Source organism: Bos javanicus, chromosome 8, assembly GCF_032452875.1.
Source record: "Bos javanicus breed banteng chromosome 8, ARS-OSU_banteng_1.0, whole genome shotgun sequence".
Taxonomy (NCBI): domain Eukaryota; kingdom Metazoa; phylum Chordata; class Mammalia; order Artiodactyla; family Bovidae; genus Bos; species Bos javanicus.
Genome location: NC_083875.1, coordinates 10,809,077 through 10,824,429, shown reverse-complemented (window position 1 = coordinate 10,824,429; position 15,353 = coordinate 10,809,077). Strand labels below are relative to the sequence as shown.

Genomic DNA, 15,353 nt, shown 5'->3' with positions numbered 1-15,353 from the left:
TTTTACTTATATATATTTTTTAATTGTTAAATATCATTGCACTGTATACAGTAAAAAACAAACACTCTCTCTTCTAGCAGACTTCCCTCCTACTCTTACATGTTGTCCAACTTTTTAGGGGAAACCACTATTGATAGTTGGGCTTCTCTGGTGGCTCAACTGATAAAGAACCCACCTGCCAATTCAGGAGACATAAAGAGACATGGGTTTAATCCCTGGGATGGGAAGATTCCCTGGAAGAGGGCATGGCAACCCACTCTAAATATTCTTGCCTGGAAAATTCCATGGACAGAGGAGCCTGGAGGGCTACAGTCTATGGAGTTGCAAACAGTCGGACAAGACTGAGCACATGTGCACACACTATTAACAGTTTGCTGTATATATATGCAAATTCCATGTGTGTGTCTAAGTATTGATACATTCATTCACATACTTATGGGTATATACACGGGCCAAGATTTTTTTGGATATTATATTTTTTATTGAATTATAATTGACATATAATATAATGGTAGTTTCAGGTGTACAACATAGTAATTTGACAGTTTTTAAAATTTTAATTATTTTTTTATTGAAGGATTTTGTTTTTCAGAATTTTGTTGTTTTCTGTCAAATCTCAACATGAATCAGCCACAGGTATACATATACCCACTCCCTTTTGAACCTCCCTCCCATTTCCCTCCCCATCCCACCCCTCCAGGTTGATACAGAGCCCCTGTTTGAGTTTCCTGAGCCTTACAGCAAATTCCCATTGCCTATCTGTTTTATATATGGCAGGCTAAGATTTTTGAAAATACTTTTACTACAAACTAGAACCTAACTAAACCAAAATAAAAATGAGGGAGGGAATAAAATGTGAGTTCTGAACCACAAAATAAATATCATTTCTAATAGAAATGGTTATTTCTCTCATCATTGCTCATCTAGAAATTATCATGAAATTTTTAAACATTTTTATTTATTTGACTGCACTGGGTCTTAGTTGTGCCATGTGGGTTCTTTAGCTGCAGCATGCAAACTCTTGCAGCATGTAGGATCTAGTTTCCTGAACACAGATGGAACCCAGGCCCCCTGCATTGGGAGCACAGACTCTGAGCCACTGGGCCACCAGGGAATTCCCTAGAAATTCTCATAAAATTTGACAAAAGCTATTCAGGCTTCCCAGGTGGCGCCAGTGTTAAGGAACTCACCTGCTGGGACTTCCTGGTGGCCCAGGGGCTAAGACTCCATGCTCCCAATGCAGGGGGCCTGGGTTTGATTTCTGGTCAGGGAACTAGATCCCACATGCTGCAACTAAGGATTCACATGCTTCAACAAAAATTGCAGCCAAATAAATTTAAAAAAGAAAACTCACCTGCTAATGCAGGTGATATAAAGACCTGCATATAAAGGTCGATATAAATCAACCCAAGGATCAAACCGTGGGTTCATGAAGATCCCTTGGAGGAGGTCATGGCAACCTACTCCAGTATTCTTGCCCAGAGAATCCCACAGACAGAGGAGCCTGGCTGGCTATAGTCCGTGGGGTCTCTAAGAGTCGGACACAACTCAGTGACTAACACACATGACGGGTCCTCAGTGCTGTGCATGGGGGGTAGGGTGGAATTTATCCTTGGGAGCAGTCTGTTATCGGTTTTGCTTCATAGGATTAGTTTGGTATTTTAGAAAGATCGTTTAGAATAGAGGATGGATTAGAGACAGTGAAACCAGCTGAGGGGTTACTGCAATGTGCCAGGTGAAGGAGGGTGAGTGTGTGAACTGAGAACATGGAGCTGGATGTGCACAAGTCAAAGGAGAAGAGGGGTCTGGATGAAGAGACCTAGGAGGAAGACTCAGAACCTGAAAACCAATGGATATGGAGGTGAAGGGGAGCTGGTAGACACTCCTTCCTGGCCTTCTCATCTCCTAATTCTTTTAAAAAATATTTATTTATTTGGCTGCCCTGGGTCTTAGTTGCAGCACACAAGGTCTTTAGTTGCAGTATGTGGGACTGAATTCTCTGGCCAGTGATCGAACCTGGGCCCCAGCCCTGGGAGCAGAGTCTTAGCCCCTAGACAACCAGGGAAGTCCGTAAGATTTTTCTTTCTAAGCAGGAACTCTGTATCTCTTGCCAACTCTGGCCATGTAACTGGGGCTCAATTAAAGTTTTCTTTTTGTTCTAAATTTATTTCAATTAAAATTTTGAAGAAATCCTTCATTTTTTTTATCCACTACACAATCCTAAGCAATTCCTGTTCATGTTTTGACTACCAAATTTTTAATGCTTTTTTTCCCTTTAAAGCATGATTTCAACTAATAAAATAGTTCTTATTACTCACCCGGTCATTCAAAAGCTGATGGTTTAGGGGTGTCCAGGTACTCATCTTTGTCTGCATTTTGGGACCATCTGTGTTTTTTGGAGGTGCAAATGCCATCATGAAACAACTGGATATTCTTCTGTAAGAAAAACTACACCTGCAGAAGAAATGAATCATACGATCTTCAGAATACTAAAAATACTAATACCATATAATCTTTTTTAGTACACTGGGACTAAAGCCTGGTGTACGAGGGACGAGGGGGAGAGTAACATTTACTGGGAGCATTTTCTATGTCAGGCACTTAACAGGTTTGCTCAATTAAAACCCATAACAATACGGTAAAGTGGTGGGTTTTAGATTATTTTACAGATGAAGAAAATGAGGCTCACTGAAGTTACACGCTTTGCCCAGAGTTATACAGACAGTAGGTGGTGAAACAGGGAATCAGACCCAGGTCTGTTGAACTCTGTTTGATTTTCATTGGATCAAGGGGGAAAAATCAGAATCACTCTTAGCTAAGAACATACCATATTGGTCAGAGAGGAGTATTAATAAAATCACAGTGCAATCTGAACTACTCCATCTTTGTCCCTTGTGACCTCCTTCTTCCTCTCTTACCTTTCTGACATCTAGCTAACAAGGGCCCTAGCTTGCTACCATATTTAAGAAGTATAATGGTACAATGGACAAGGCCAAGAATTTACATATGGACAGATTTGGGTTTATTGGGGAAAATACACTGGTTTTCGATGCCCAGTACTGTATATATCTGCCTTCATTTTTGTGGTCTCACGGCATGTGGGATCTTAGTTCCCCAATCAGAGATGGAACTCACATCCCTTGTATTGAAAACATTGAGTCTTAACCATGACTGTTGCTGTTCAGTCACTAAGTTGTGTCCAGCTCTTTGCAACTCCATGGACTGAAGTACACCAGGCTTCCCTGTCTTTCACTATCTCCCAGAGTTTGCTCAAACTCATGTCCATTGAGTTGGTGATACCATCCAACCATCTCATCCTCTCTTGCCTCCCTTCTCCTCTTGCCCTCAGTCTTTCCCAGCATCAAGGTCTTTTCCAAGGAGTCAGCTCTTCACATCAGGTGGCCAAAGTATTGGAGCTTCAGCTGCAGCATCAGTCCTTCCAATAAATATTCAGGGTTGATTTCCTTTAGGATTGACTCATTTGATCTCCATGCTGTCCAAGGGAGTCTCAAAGGTCTCCAGTACCACAATTAAAAAGCATCAATTTTTCAATGCTCAACCTTCTTTATGATCCAATTCTAACCACTGGACAGCCAGGGAAGTCCCTATGTCTGCCTTCATTAGATTAAAGCACTCTAATTTCCATAAGGGATTACTTTTCCCTCAGTGTTTAGGGTCTGCTGGGTTGGTTAATCAAGGTGGCCTCCCCTTGCCCAGTCATGAGACTAAGCTAGGCCAGGTAACTGATGCTGGCTTAGCCTTGCTTTACAGCCACGGTGATCATTCAAAGTACCGTAGATGCTCTGAGTAGTAGACTGTTAAGCTGTTCTTAGACTCCTCTTGTAGGGGCTTCCTACAAGTGGCCAAAGTATTGGAGCTTCAGCTTCAGTATCAGTCCCTCCAATGAATATTCAGGACTGATTTCCTTTAGGATTGACTTGGACAGGTACACACTGCCATATTTAAAGTGGATAACCTACAGGAACCCACGATACAGCACAGGGAACCGTGCTCAATGGCAGTCTGCCTGGAGGGGAGTCTGGGGGAGAATGGACACATGTATATGTATGGGTGAGACCCTTCATTGTTTATGTGAAACGACCACAACACTGTTAATTGGTTATACTCCAATACAAAATTAAAAGTTAAAAAAAAAATAGCATTACCATAGACTTTCTTAGAACTTCTTGTTATTTACAGAGTTCTTCAAAGCCTGTCCTTGAAGGGGGCCCAACAAAATATTTTAAGGTGAAAAATACTGAAAGCAGATGGATGGCATTTTCACTATATATCCTCAGTGTTTCTGTTTTTTGTGCCTTCTTCCTCTCAGGGTATGTTTCACATCCAAAGCAGTGGTGCTGAGTTGGGGACTGCACAGGATTTGTCTGCTGACCCAGGGCTCCAAAAATTATAGCAGCAAATATAAGACAACTTTTAAAAAATATTTATTTTTATTTATTTATCTGGCTGAGCCAGGTCTTCATTAGGGCATGTGGGATCTAGTTCCCTGACCAGGGATAGAACCCAGGACCTCTGGACCACCAGAGAATTCACTTGGACAATTTTTTGATCCCACATGCCACAACTAACCTGGCACAGCCAAACAAATAAATAAAAATAAATATTTTTTAAATTAAAAAAACCATTAGTTTTTGACTTACAGACAATTCCCCCAAATGCTAGAGCTGAAATTTTGTGACTCTCACTTAACATGTAATATTCCCTCTCAGGCTTAAATCAGAGCTGAAGATAAAGCCAATGTTTTAAAACCTCAGGGTTTTAAACCATAGATAATATCTTCCTGCAGTTGCCTGCTGATACCATTCCACTGGAATAAGGGGGAATTAAGGAGGTTCAGATGAGCCCTCACATTCTTAGCTCCTAACAGCTAAGTTTCAAAGGTGTAAGAAATGATTTCATTACAGTATTATTAATTGGCTGCTATAAAAATACACATGAGCAGGCAAATACATAAAGCACGATCACTGAGTCTAGATCTGCACAGTTAAAAATCATATATTTCCTTTTTTATTGCTATTTATGCATGTTTGATCTTTCTTCTATTAAACGGATTGAAATTTTGTGTTTTTATTTTTTTTTAATTTTATTTATTTGTTTAGGCTGAGCCACTCGGCTTGCAGAATCTTAGTTCCCCAACCAGGGATTGACCCTGGCCTTCAGCAATGAAACTACAGAGTCCTAACCACTGGACGGCCAGGGAATTCCCTAAACCAATTGTTTTTAATCTTTTATTTTTTTTTCAGGGCCATAAAACTCTTTCAGGATATGATGAAAACTGTGAGTCTTCTCCTTAAAAAATGCATATTAACATTACATTTTGCTTACACCAGGTTAAAAACTTCTGTTGTAAGCTGCTGCTGCTAAGTTGCTTCAGTCATGTCCGACTCTGAGCAACCGCATAGACAGCAACCCACCAGGCTCCTGCATCCCTGGGATTCTCCAGGCAAGAACGCTGGAGTGGGTTGTCATTTCCTTCTCCAATGTGTGAAAATGAAAAGTGAAAGTGAAGTCGCTCAGTCGTATGTAACTCTTTGAGAACCCATGGACTGCAGCCTATCAGGCTCCTCCATCCATGGGAGTTTCCAGGCAAGAGTACTGGAGTGGGTTGCCATTGCCTTCTCCAGCTGTAAGCTTAGAAACTCTCTTTTCCCAGTTTGAGTAGAAAACAATCTGATTCTAAGCACGATTTCTGATTAGGACAAAGTAGCTTTTCCAGGGCCTCCCTAAGGTTTTGCATTGTTGTTTTTTTTTTTTTTCTTCCTGGTTCTTCAGAGCTAGAAATTATTTGAAATAGGTTTTTTTTCAAATCAACTTGAATCAAGTTTGGTTTTCAGGAGATGGGCCTGGCTGAGAAAAAGAGCCCTCCGGATAATAGTCTTATTGAAGCAGGCAAATGGAGGTATCCTGCCCTAGTTTTGGTCATTATCCTTTTACAGTTTTTTCCTCTGTCCTTTCTAGAAGACGGGCAGTGTGCCTATCTGCATGCCCACACTGGTTCACAGAATAGACCACTCAGACGCTTTCATACAACATACAAAAAAATAACAAGACAAAGCAAGTTGCCTTCCCTCCTTCTACATACAAACCTTGCTGTTGTTTTTTCATGACCTCTTTCCCCCTTAATGGCTGTCCTTGTATGTTCCCCTTTAATTTTTCTTTGGATAAAGGGGAAGAAAAAGGGCTTATGGCCCTTACCCCCAGTGTGTGCTTCTAGTGTCATGCTTAAAGGCAAGGATAGGTCCTCTGGTAAAGTTCCAGTGGTTACACACCTCCAATCCCATCTTCAAAGCCATTCTTCACACTGTTACCATTGCACAACTTCACTAAAGATCTATTAGGTCTGTATTAGAGCTATAAAGACAAGTCTTGACTATAATGGAGATTACAGTCTACCACAAGAGGGTTTTTTTTAACAAATAAAAATGTATATATTTAAGGTGATGTTTTAATATATGTACACATTGTGGAATGCTTACCACAATCAAACTATGTAACATATCCATCACCTCCCATAGTTACTGTGTGTGTGTGTGCATGTATGGGTGTGTGTGCACGTGTGCATGTGTGTGCATGTGTGTGCTTCTGTGTGTGTGATTACCCTTGAGATCTACTCTTCTAGAAAATTTCAAGTATTTAATATATTACTATTAACTATAGTCGCCATGATCCCTGGGCAGGAAGATCCCCTGGAGAAGGAAATGGCAACCCATTCCAGTATTCTTGCCTGGAGAATCCCATGGACAGAGGAACCTGGTGGGCTACAGTCCATGGGGTTGCAAGAGTGGGACACAACTTAGCGACTAAACTACCACCACCATCACCACATAGTCACTCTGCTGTACATAAGGTCTCTAGAACTTATTCATTTTATAACTGAAGGTTTGTACCCTTTGATCCATATCTCCACATTTCCCTACTCTCCAGCTTTGGCTAACCACTACTCTACTCAGGGAAGTATTTTTTAAAAGGTCTGTTAGTCATTTTTCAGCTCGAAAACCTTCAGAGACTCGATAATGGCTACAGAATCCTTAGCACGCTAATCTAGGTACACCATGAATTTACCCACACCTACCTTTTCGGCTCATCTTCCTCTCTCTCCCTTCATGCTCTATCTGTACAGACACACTGAACTTCAGATCAGAGAATGTGGTACAAAAATTGGTGCATCTTTGCTAATGTGGTTTTCTGAATGTGCTCACCTGAATCCTAATCTCAGTAGTACACAGTAGGTGCTCAATAAATACTTGTCTAAATCAGCCGAACGAATGAACACAATAGTGGAGGTGAGGTGGTTTAAGGATTAAAGCTAGTGGCAAAGAAGGTACAACTCAACATTAGGAACCGAGCATTGGGGTTAGACTCAGGATAATCGGGTTTTTATTTGGCATTTACAGAGCAGAACACGGTTTAATTTCTCCACTAACACACAGCTCACCCATTGTACACTGCAGTATCATCAGAGGAGGAAATAAGAGATTACCAGGAAATGATCAGGAAATAGGGTACGGTTAGATTTAAATATGAATTCATCTTATATTCAACTAGGTGGAAACAAAGAGAAACTATAAGACAATGCAAAGAGCTAGTGCTCTGATAGGCATAGAAATAATTATTTGTTGGTTGTTAATTTCATATATATGATGCATCTGGTAATTTAACTGACAACACAGAGCAAAATGTAATTCCCAGGGTCACTGCCAAGGCTCGTGAGAAGCCCAGGAGGACCTGAGAGAAGAGCTCTCAAAAGAGTCTCCATCTTTTTCATGCAGTGATCACTGCTCTCACCTCTTTAAGTCTTTCTCTTCAAGTCTTTCTCCTCAAGCCTCTAGCGCTGGTGTTGCCATAGCTCCTGTTTCCGTGACTCTGTCTAGCACCCCCCTTCCAGTAGTCCAATCACTACCTATAAATCTTTCCGCTGGCATCCGGGGTCTCTTAGGCAACAATGTGTGGTCTCTTGATTGGCCGGGAGATCTAGAGGGCTGGTTCCAAAATTGGGCACACGGATAAAATGGAAAAGTGTGAGCGCCGAGAGGGTGGGAAAGGCTGTCATCTCTCAATATAATGCTAGGACGAAGATGCAGCCAGTCTGAAACAAACAGCATTAAATGCCCGCATTCAAGCCATAAGTGTGTTCCAAATCAGGCCAACCTACTGAGTATGCCCAGTTACATCGTTCTGGTCACTCCAGGGTTCTGAAACGTCAACTCCATTTCTCCGGGTTTTTAGAGTGGCCAACAGGTAAAAGAAGGTTGCAGGAAAAACAATTCTGGAGAGGTTCAATGAAAGAATAGCACCTGCACACAGGAAGTGGAAGAACGTGGGAAAACTGCCCAACACACAAACTCAGCAATGCTTCAACATGAATTTTAATTTATTGGATTAAGGAATTCAGGCCGACCAACAGATACACCAGGGAACCAGCAGATGGCATGCCTGAATAAGGATAACTCCAAATTTGGGAAATTTTACGATCTGGTTTAATTTAATTAATTAAATTTATGGAGCATCTACCATGTAATGAGAGGCAGAGTGAGAATACAAGAATAAAAAAAGAAATCTAATGAGGAGGATTTGAAAATGCAATGTAGAAGTAACTACTGTGATAGAACTATAAACTAATGCTGGAGAAAAACAACATTTCGAAAGGGACCTCTGCGAAGTGTAAAACAGTTCTTATGGGCAGCAGCTAACCAAATATAAAAAAAGAAGACATTTCTCATTATCTCATGTTTCCTAAAATAAAAATGTACTCTCTTCCAAGGTAAATAAATGTAAACCCCATGTTTAAATTGTTTCATTGTTTTGAAATAGGCAGCATTCGTATATCTCCCATTTAAAAAGAAAATGAAAAGTAAAGCTCACAGAGGTTGCTGCTTTCTTTCGAGTTGACAAAGGATCAGTAAGTGGCCAAATTGAAATCAGAACTTATGTTGTCTGAATTCCAGCCTAGTGGTTTTATGTATGGTTGTATGTTTTATGATCAGGTTGTATGTAAGATGAATAAACAAAGACTTTTGCAGGGGTGGAGGCCTGGGGGAGGTAAGTAGATGTAATATTAAATTACCATGTATTACCAGTTAACATTGATGGTTTCAAAACGGGTTCATCCAGAAAGAGACCAGTTTTAACAACTCGATGGGAGAGTGTTGGGTCTCAGTGAAGTTCCTGCTCATTAAAGACTTTCTATTGGTGGTTATAACATTGAATGAAAGAAAGATGGGGTTAAAGAGAGCCTGACACTTTATCCCTGTTAGATCTGAATATTTTTATCCCTGAAAATAAGGTCCCTTTCATTGATCCTCTCAACTAGCATCCTCTGGACCTCTCCTTGTTCAGCCCTTCATCAGTCTGACTGCTGATGCCCCAAATCTGAACAACACCATTCACATTGTGTTCACAGTGAGCACATTGGCTCAGTGTACTTGAAAATTTAACATTGCTTTTATTTAAAATTTTAAAAAATTCCTTTAAAAAATATTTACCTATTTGGCTGCACTGGATCTTAGTTGCAGCACAGAGGATCTTTGATCTTTAGTTGTAGTATATGGGATCTAATTCCCAGTTATTCTTCAGTTGCTAAGTCGTGTTTGACTCTGCAACCCCATGAACTGCAGCATGCCAGGCTTCCCTGTCTTTCACTAGTTCCCAGACCAGGGATTAAACCTAGGTCCTCTGCATTGGGAGGGTGGAATCTTAGTTACTGGACCACCAGGGAAGTCCCTCAACATTATTTTTAAAGGAAACATTTCAACCATAAAGAAACATTTACAGACTTGCCTAAGAAACACCCTTTTCTCCCTGCAGAGATTTTTAAAAATGTTAACATTTTGCTTCCTGTTTGTGATTAACAGTTGAAGCCTCTTTTACATGCTGCCCAGATCTCATTTTCCACCCTGCCTGCCTAGAGGCATCCACTGTCATGAAATTAGTGTGCTGCCCACTTGTCCACTTTTTATCCTTATTATATATACATTTGGCCTCATAAACAGTGTGACTGTTTTAAAGAGCTATCATAATTTACGTACTTTGTAGTTTGCTTCTTTCAGTCAGTGGTCTATTTCTGAGATGTGATCATGTTGATACATTCAGTGATAATTTCTACATCATTCCCACCTCCCACTAGGAGCCAAGATATGTTCTATGCCTGACAGTTTTCACAAGACCATGTGTAAATTGCATAAAAATGTGACAGCAGCACATCTCTAGAGGATCTGAAGGTACAAGGGATCTAGAAGTACCTGAAGCAGGTCCACAATGATTTTCATAAACGCTCTTAGATGCTTCACTCACCCTTAGTAGAGTCAGTGTTGGCTCCACAGGACACAATGACTTGATAAGAATCAGCTTAAGGATCAACATTACTTTTTTAAAAAAAAGTATTACTTCATTAGTATTTATTAATGAATTGAAAATATCATATCTCTTTTACGATGCATTTCCCATAGCTCATCTTCTGATGTTAAACTATATTTATGACTGTCTAAGCTCAGTATTTATTATCATTTAACTAAAGAGCCTCTTGATGAAAGTGAAAGAGGAGAGTGAAAAAGTTGGCTTAAAGCTCAACATTCAGAAAATGAAGATCATGGCATCCGGTCCCATGACTCCATGGCAAATAGATGGGGAAACAGTAGCTTACTTTACTTTCTGGGCTCCAAAATCACTGCAGATGGTGATTGCAGCCATGAAATTAAAAGACGCTTACTCCTTGGAAGGAAAGTTATGATCAACCTAGACAGCATATTACAAATCAGAGACATTACTTTGCCAACAAAGGTTCATCTAGTCAAGGCTATGATTTTTCCAGTGGTCATGTATGAACGTGAGAGTTGGACTATAAAGAAAGCTGAGCACCGAAGAATTGATGCTTTTGAACTGTGGTGTTGGAGAAGACTCTTGAGAGTCCCTTGGACTGCAAGGAGATCCAACCAGTCCATCCTAAAGGAGATCAGTCCTGGGTGTTCATTGGAAGGACTGATGATGAAGCTGAAACTCCAATACTTTGGCCACCTGATGTGAAGAGCTGACTCATTTGAAAAGACCCTGATGCTGGGAAAGATTGAGGGCAAGAGGAGAAGGGGATGACAGAGGATGAAATGGTTGGATGGCATCACAGACTCGATAGACATGGGTTTGGGTAAACTCCGGGAGTTGGTGATGGACAGACAGGCCTGGAGTGCTGCGGTTCATGGGGTCGCAAAGAGTCGGACAGGACTGAGCGACTGAACTGAACTGAACTGAGGGAGCACCTTTAAAAAAGATTGTTTCACTGGTGGTCAAACAGTAAAGAATCTGCCTGCAATGCAGGAGACCTGGGTTCCATCCCTGGGTCGGGAAGATCCTCTGGAGAAGGGAATGGCAATCCACTCCAGTATTCTTGCCTGGAGAAGTCCATGGACAGAGGAGCCTAGTGGGCTACAGTCCATTCGATCGCAAAAAGACAGGACTGAGGGACTAACACTTCCACTTTTCTTTGTATAAAATAGTTGCCTATAATTAAAGAGGCCACAGAGATGTGTCCCAAGGGTTTGGACATACCACAGATTATATAGCTGTTTTTGGTCAGTCTCCTAACATGGGGTGGCAAAGATGCAGACAGAAAATTGTATTCAAATATACTATCTTAACCAAGTGTATAGTTGAATAACGTTAAGTACAGTCATACTATTCTACAAGATCAAAGTATTTAAGTCCTTGTGCTACCAGAGAACAAAATGATGCCTGTGAGGTCTAGGTTGAAAAGGGAGGAAAAGGAGGAAGGTAGATAAAATGATGGAGGCAAAGATAACAGCTTTGGCTTGGAATGAATGAATCCAGACTCAGCCCTTAAAACGCTGCCTGGCTTTGGTTAAGTCTTTTTAACCTTTCGGGGCCGCTCTTTTCCGCGTCTGAATAATGAGAGGTTAGGTTTAGATGACTTCTAAGGAATCTTTAAGTTCTGAAATAGCTTATGCAGAAAAAAATAAAATAAAATCACATATGAAGAAAAAGAAGAAACATTTCCCAAAGAACAGAAGATGGGGAATGCCACGAATAACCTCAAGCCCCACCTGCTCACTAAAGTGGGTGTTGATAAAGAGGGTATCTGCTCTGCTGCTTCAGCCTGGAGCTCTGCAATATGAAAGCTGACTACCTCCATCTGCACCCAGTACCACCCTCAGCACCCGCCTCTTAACCATCTCCAATCCCCGGGTCCCCAGGGGGCACGCTGGTTCTCGAAACAGGTTTTGGTGGTCTCGCAATAATAGCGTTCCAGGCTTGAGGGATGAGAGTCGCAGCACTGTCTCAGCAGGGAAGGGAAGGAGAGCTTTGCAAAGGGGACTGAGGGCATTTAAGAAAAGCTTCCAGAGCGCGGAACTGCTCCGCGGGGGCCGGACAGGGCCAGGCATCAGCCTCGGCGCGACGTAAAGAACAACGAAACCCGCGGACGGGTATCCAGAAGGTGCGCTCAAAATGGGAGCGCTCGGCCGAGCGTGCGCAGCGCGCCTGCGCCGTACGTGCGCGCGCATCCCCCCTCCCGCCCCCGCCGGGCCGCGCGCCCCGGCGATCGCGAAAGCTCGCGGTCGCTCCGAGGCGCGCGCCGGCGGTCCTCGCTGGCTCCGTTTACCTGAGGGATCCGCGGCCGTCCCCGGCCGGCGCCGCAGCCCCCCGGGAGCCGGTCCCCGAGGTGTGAGGTGAGCGCGGGTCGTGCAGGCCCCTTCCCGTCCGGCTCAGCGGGAAAAGGACTCAGGAGTGGGGACTGAGGAGGTGCCGCCGCGGCTGCCCGCTCCTCGGTCTAACCCTGTGCCGAAGAGCCACCAGCAGCCGCGGCACCTCCTCCTCAGGGATCGTTATTCTCGTCGCCGCCAAAACAAAAGCCTTGGGCGCCGCGCTGTGGAGGGGTGTCTCGGGGCTTTCTCGGGGTGGGCGGCGGGGCGCGGGGGAGCCCGAGTTTCGGGCTGGGGGCTGAGGCGGACCGATGCCCGCCGACTGGATTAACCCTCTCGGTCCCGAGCCCGCGCCGAGCAACCTGTTCGAGTGTGGCCCGCGCTCCCTCCGCGCCGCCCCCGGCCCAGCCCTGGGGCTCGGTCGGCGCCGCGGGGGCGTGTGGCGCTCCCGGGCCGCTGGGGGCTGTGGGTGGAGGACGCGGCCGCTGGCTGGGAGGACAATGCACCGAGCGCTGGGCGCGGGGGCGCGGGGGGCCGCCGGGACCCGCCTCGGGGCTTCCCGGGTCCCGGGCGGCGTCGCAGCATCTGGACTGCCTCCTGTTTCTACTCCTGAAAGTTGTCCCCTCTCCTCCCTCCCGTCAGTTTTGCAAAGTCTGCATATTCCTCCTCGAGGCTTCCCCCTCTGCCCTCTTGGACGCTCCGTGTGTTTGCCCTGGGGTACCGCGGGGAGGTTCATCTATAGCTTCTGAAATTAGGTGCTGTTAAACATTTCAAGACATTTTAGCATCTTCCTAGAGGCCGTTTTCAGAGTTAGGTGCCTTCCTCAATAAGAGAAAAAAGGATGTTCTTTCTTTCTTTTTTAAAAGAACAAAAGCATATGCCACTAATTTAGGCAGAGAAGTCAACTTGAAGTTGCAAAATATCTAGGAAGGAGGAAAAAAGGTCTGGTTTTTGGCCCAGAATAAATGAAAATTTGAATTTTGGTTCCCTTCTGGATGTAGGCAGACAGAGCAGCAGAGCAGACCAGCAGCTATAGAAATAAATGACTGCTCTAGGTTGGTCAAACAAGATCTTATTTTATAGAAGTAGTTTGGAGAGACCTGTAATGTTTATTTACGGCAATTGGGTTACTTGGTAAAGCCAAAACCGCAGGAGCAAGGAAACAAAGACTTGACAAGGAGGATGCTACCTCCCTCCCTCTTGAGCCTTCTTTTAGCCTTTAGTGGTGTGCTGACAGGCAAAGGGCTACATAAACCCGTAGTTCTGTTATTAAGAACCATTTTCTCCTCAAGATAATGCTTTCCATCCGTACTTTTAAGCAAATCAATACCTTCATTTTCCTCCAGAAGAAGAAGAAGAAAAAAAGTGTGTGTTTGAAGTACCAAACCACAACATAGAGGTAATAAGATAGGAAAGTGATGTAAAAGCTTAAGTGGGCAGGCTTGCAAGGATAGAGCTGAAAATAAAAGATAATTGAGATGCAATTCTTCTTACAGTGTTGCCTTTTATTTAGTGAAATAACAGGTTCCTCCTCTACCCTCCTCCCCCCAAGTGCTCTGAAACTGTCAGGAAAATAAGGTAATTAGTAAAGCCTACCGTCCTACCCTCTCTTTCCTCCTCCTCCTTTTTTTCCCCCCCTCATCCACTAGTATTACCTGCCTCTACATCTCTCCTAGATCTACCAGTGCCCTATTAATAGAAGAAGAAAAGACTATAGGTTCTTTCATCCCTTTTTTCATCTTAGGTACTGTATTCCTCTGAGCATTATTTTGTGCTTTGAACATTTAGGTGGATTTTTCTAGAGAGATCCCCAGCCATGATTGAGATATTTGAAATAGGGAGGCTTGAGGTGAAGATAATAGTAAAGTGCACATTCTTTCTTTGTATAGCACAGTGTTGTGAGAGTGTCATCATTGGGCAAAGAGAGGGGGTTTTAAAGTCATGGTAAGTCCTCTGTTGCCCACTTGACAGGAAAAAAATCTCTCTCCCCAACTTAAATTTCGTATGTGTTAGTAAAACTATGAGATGTCATACTGAAAACTTATTCAGAGAATGTTAGTTTGTTGATGTCAGACTGCTGTTGACTTTATTTTCTTAGGAGACGTGATAGGAAACAGTTCTTATTGCATCTTTACCTTCTTTCACAGGTAAGAGCAGTGTTGGCCTCAAGTATTTGTTAACCCCTAAATTTCTAGAGTTAGAGATGTTTAAAGCTGCAGCTGCCCACAAAAAGAGCAGTAGTGCAAATGAAAAGCAAGACTTTGAAATATGCATGAGAGGAACTGTTCAGTATAGATTTGGGAGAAGAAGGGTCACGGTCTTGAGGAAAGAAGTGAAGGTTTTTAATAGTGGCTTTTCCAGAAGGTTAGGAATGAATGTTTGAAAAGTAACAACTCCTCTTTGACAAGAAAGCAATTTTAACTGACTGTTGCATCAGAAATGGTGAATCTATCTTTGAGTTACAATTTGTTATGCCGAGAACTAGCAACAGTGTTGGTGGATCCAAGGAATGGCTGTGAATGAAATTTAAGAAAAAACAACTAGGCTGGTAGGCCTAAAAAAAGTCCTGGTCCCCAAAGTTTATCTCATTAAACTAATTTTGTAGTCAAAACATGCAGCCATCCTAAAGGGGGAAAGTAAAATCAGGAGCTTGGTATTAGAGCATTTTCTGAACACATTTTAATG

General features: G+C 42.9%; 2 protein-coding genes across 7 annotated transcripts in view; one reads left to right on the top strand and one right to left on the bottom strand.

Annotated features, from left to right (window-relative positions):
- The window catches only part of FBXO16 (F-box protein 16), a 63,852-nt gene extending 55,032 nt beyond the window's left edge, over positions 1 to 8,820 (bottom strand). For 3 of the 4 annotated variants that reach the window (XR_009737933.1, XR_009737934.1, XM_061425052.1), the window contains exons 1-2: positions 7,807 to 7,894; positions 2,319 to 2,454 (exon numbers count right to left, since the gene is read on the bottom strand). Coding sequence is in view for 2 of the 4 variants with exons in the window: in XM_061425052.1 (XP_061281036.1) it covers positions 2,319 to 2,417 (99 nt within the window). In the remaining 2 variants the exon portion in view is untranslated. Of the gene's footprint in view, positions 1 to 2,318; positions 2,455 to 7,806 lie in introns of all 4 variants that reach the window. The other variant, XM_061425051.1, reaches the window with a different exon arrangement.
- A 3,735-nt stretch (positions 8,821 to 12,555) lies between these two features.
- Positions 12,556 to 15,353, top strand: part of FZD3 (frizzled class receptor 3) — a 98,039-nt gene continuing 95,241 nt past the window's right edge. Inside the window, exon 1 of one of the 3 annotated variants that reach the window (XM_061425043.1) lies at positions 12,556 to 12,695. The gene's annotated coding sequence lies outside the window, so the exon portion shown is untranslated. The remainder of the gene's footprint in view (positions 12,696 to 15,353) is intronic. The other 2 variants (XM_061425042.1, XM_061425044.1) reach the window with 2 other exon arrangements.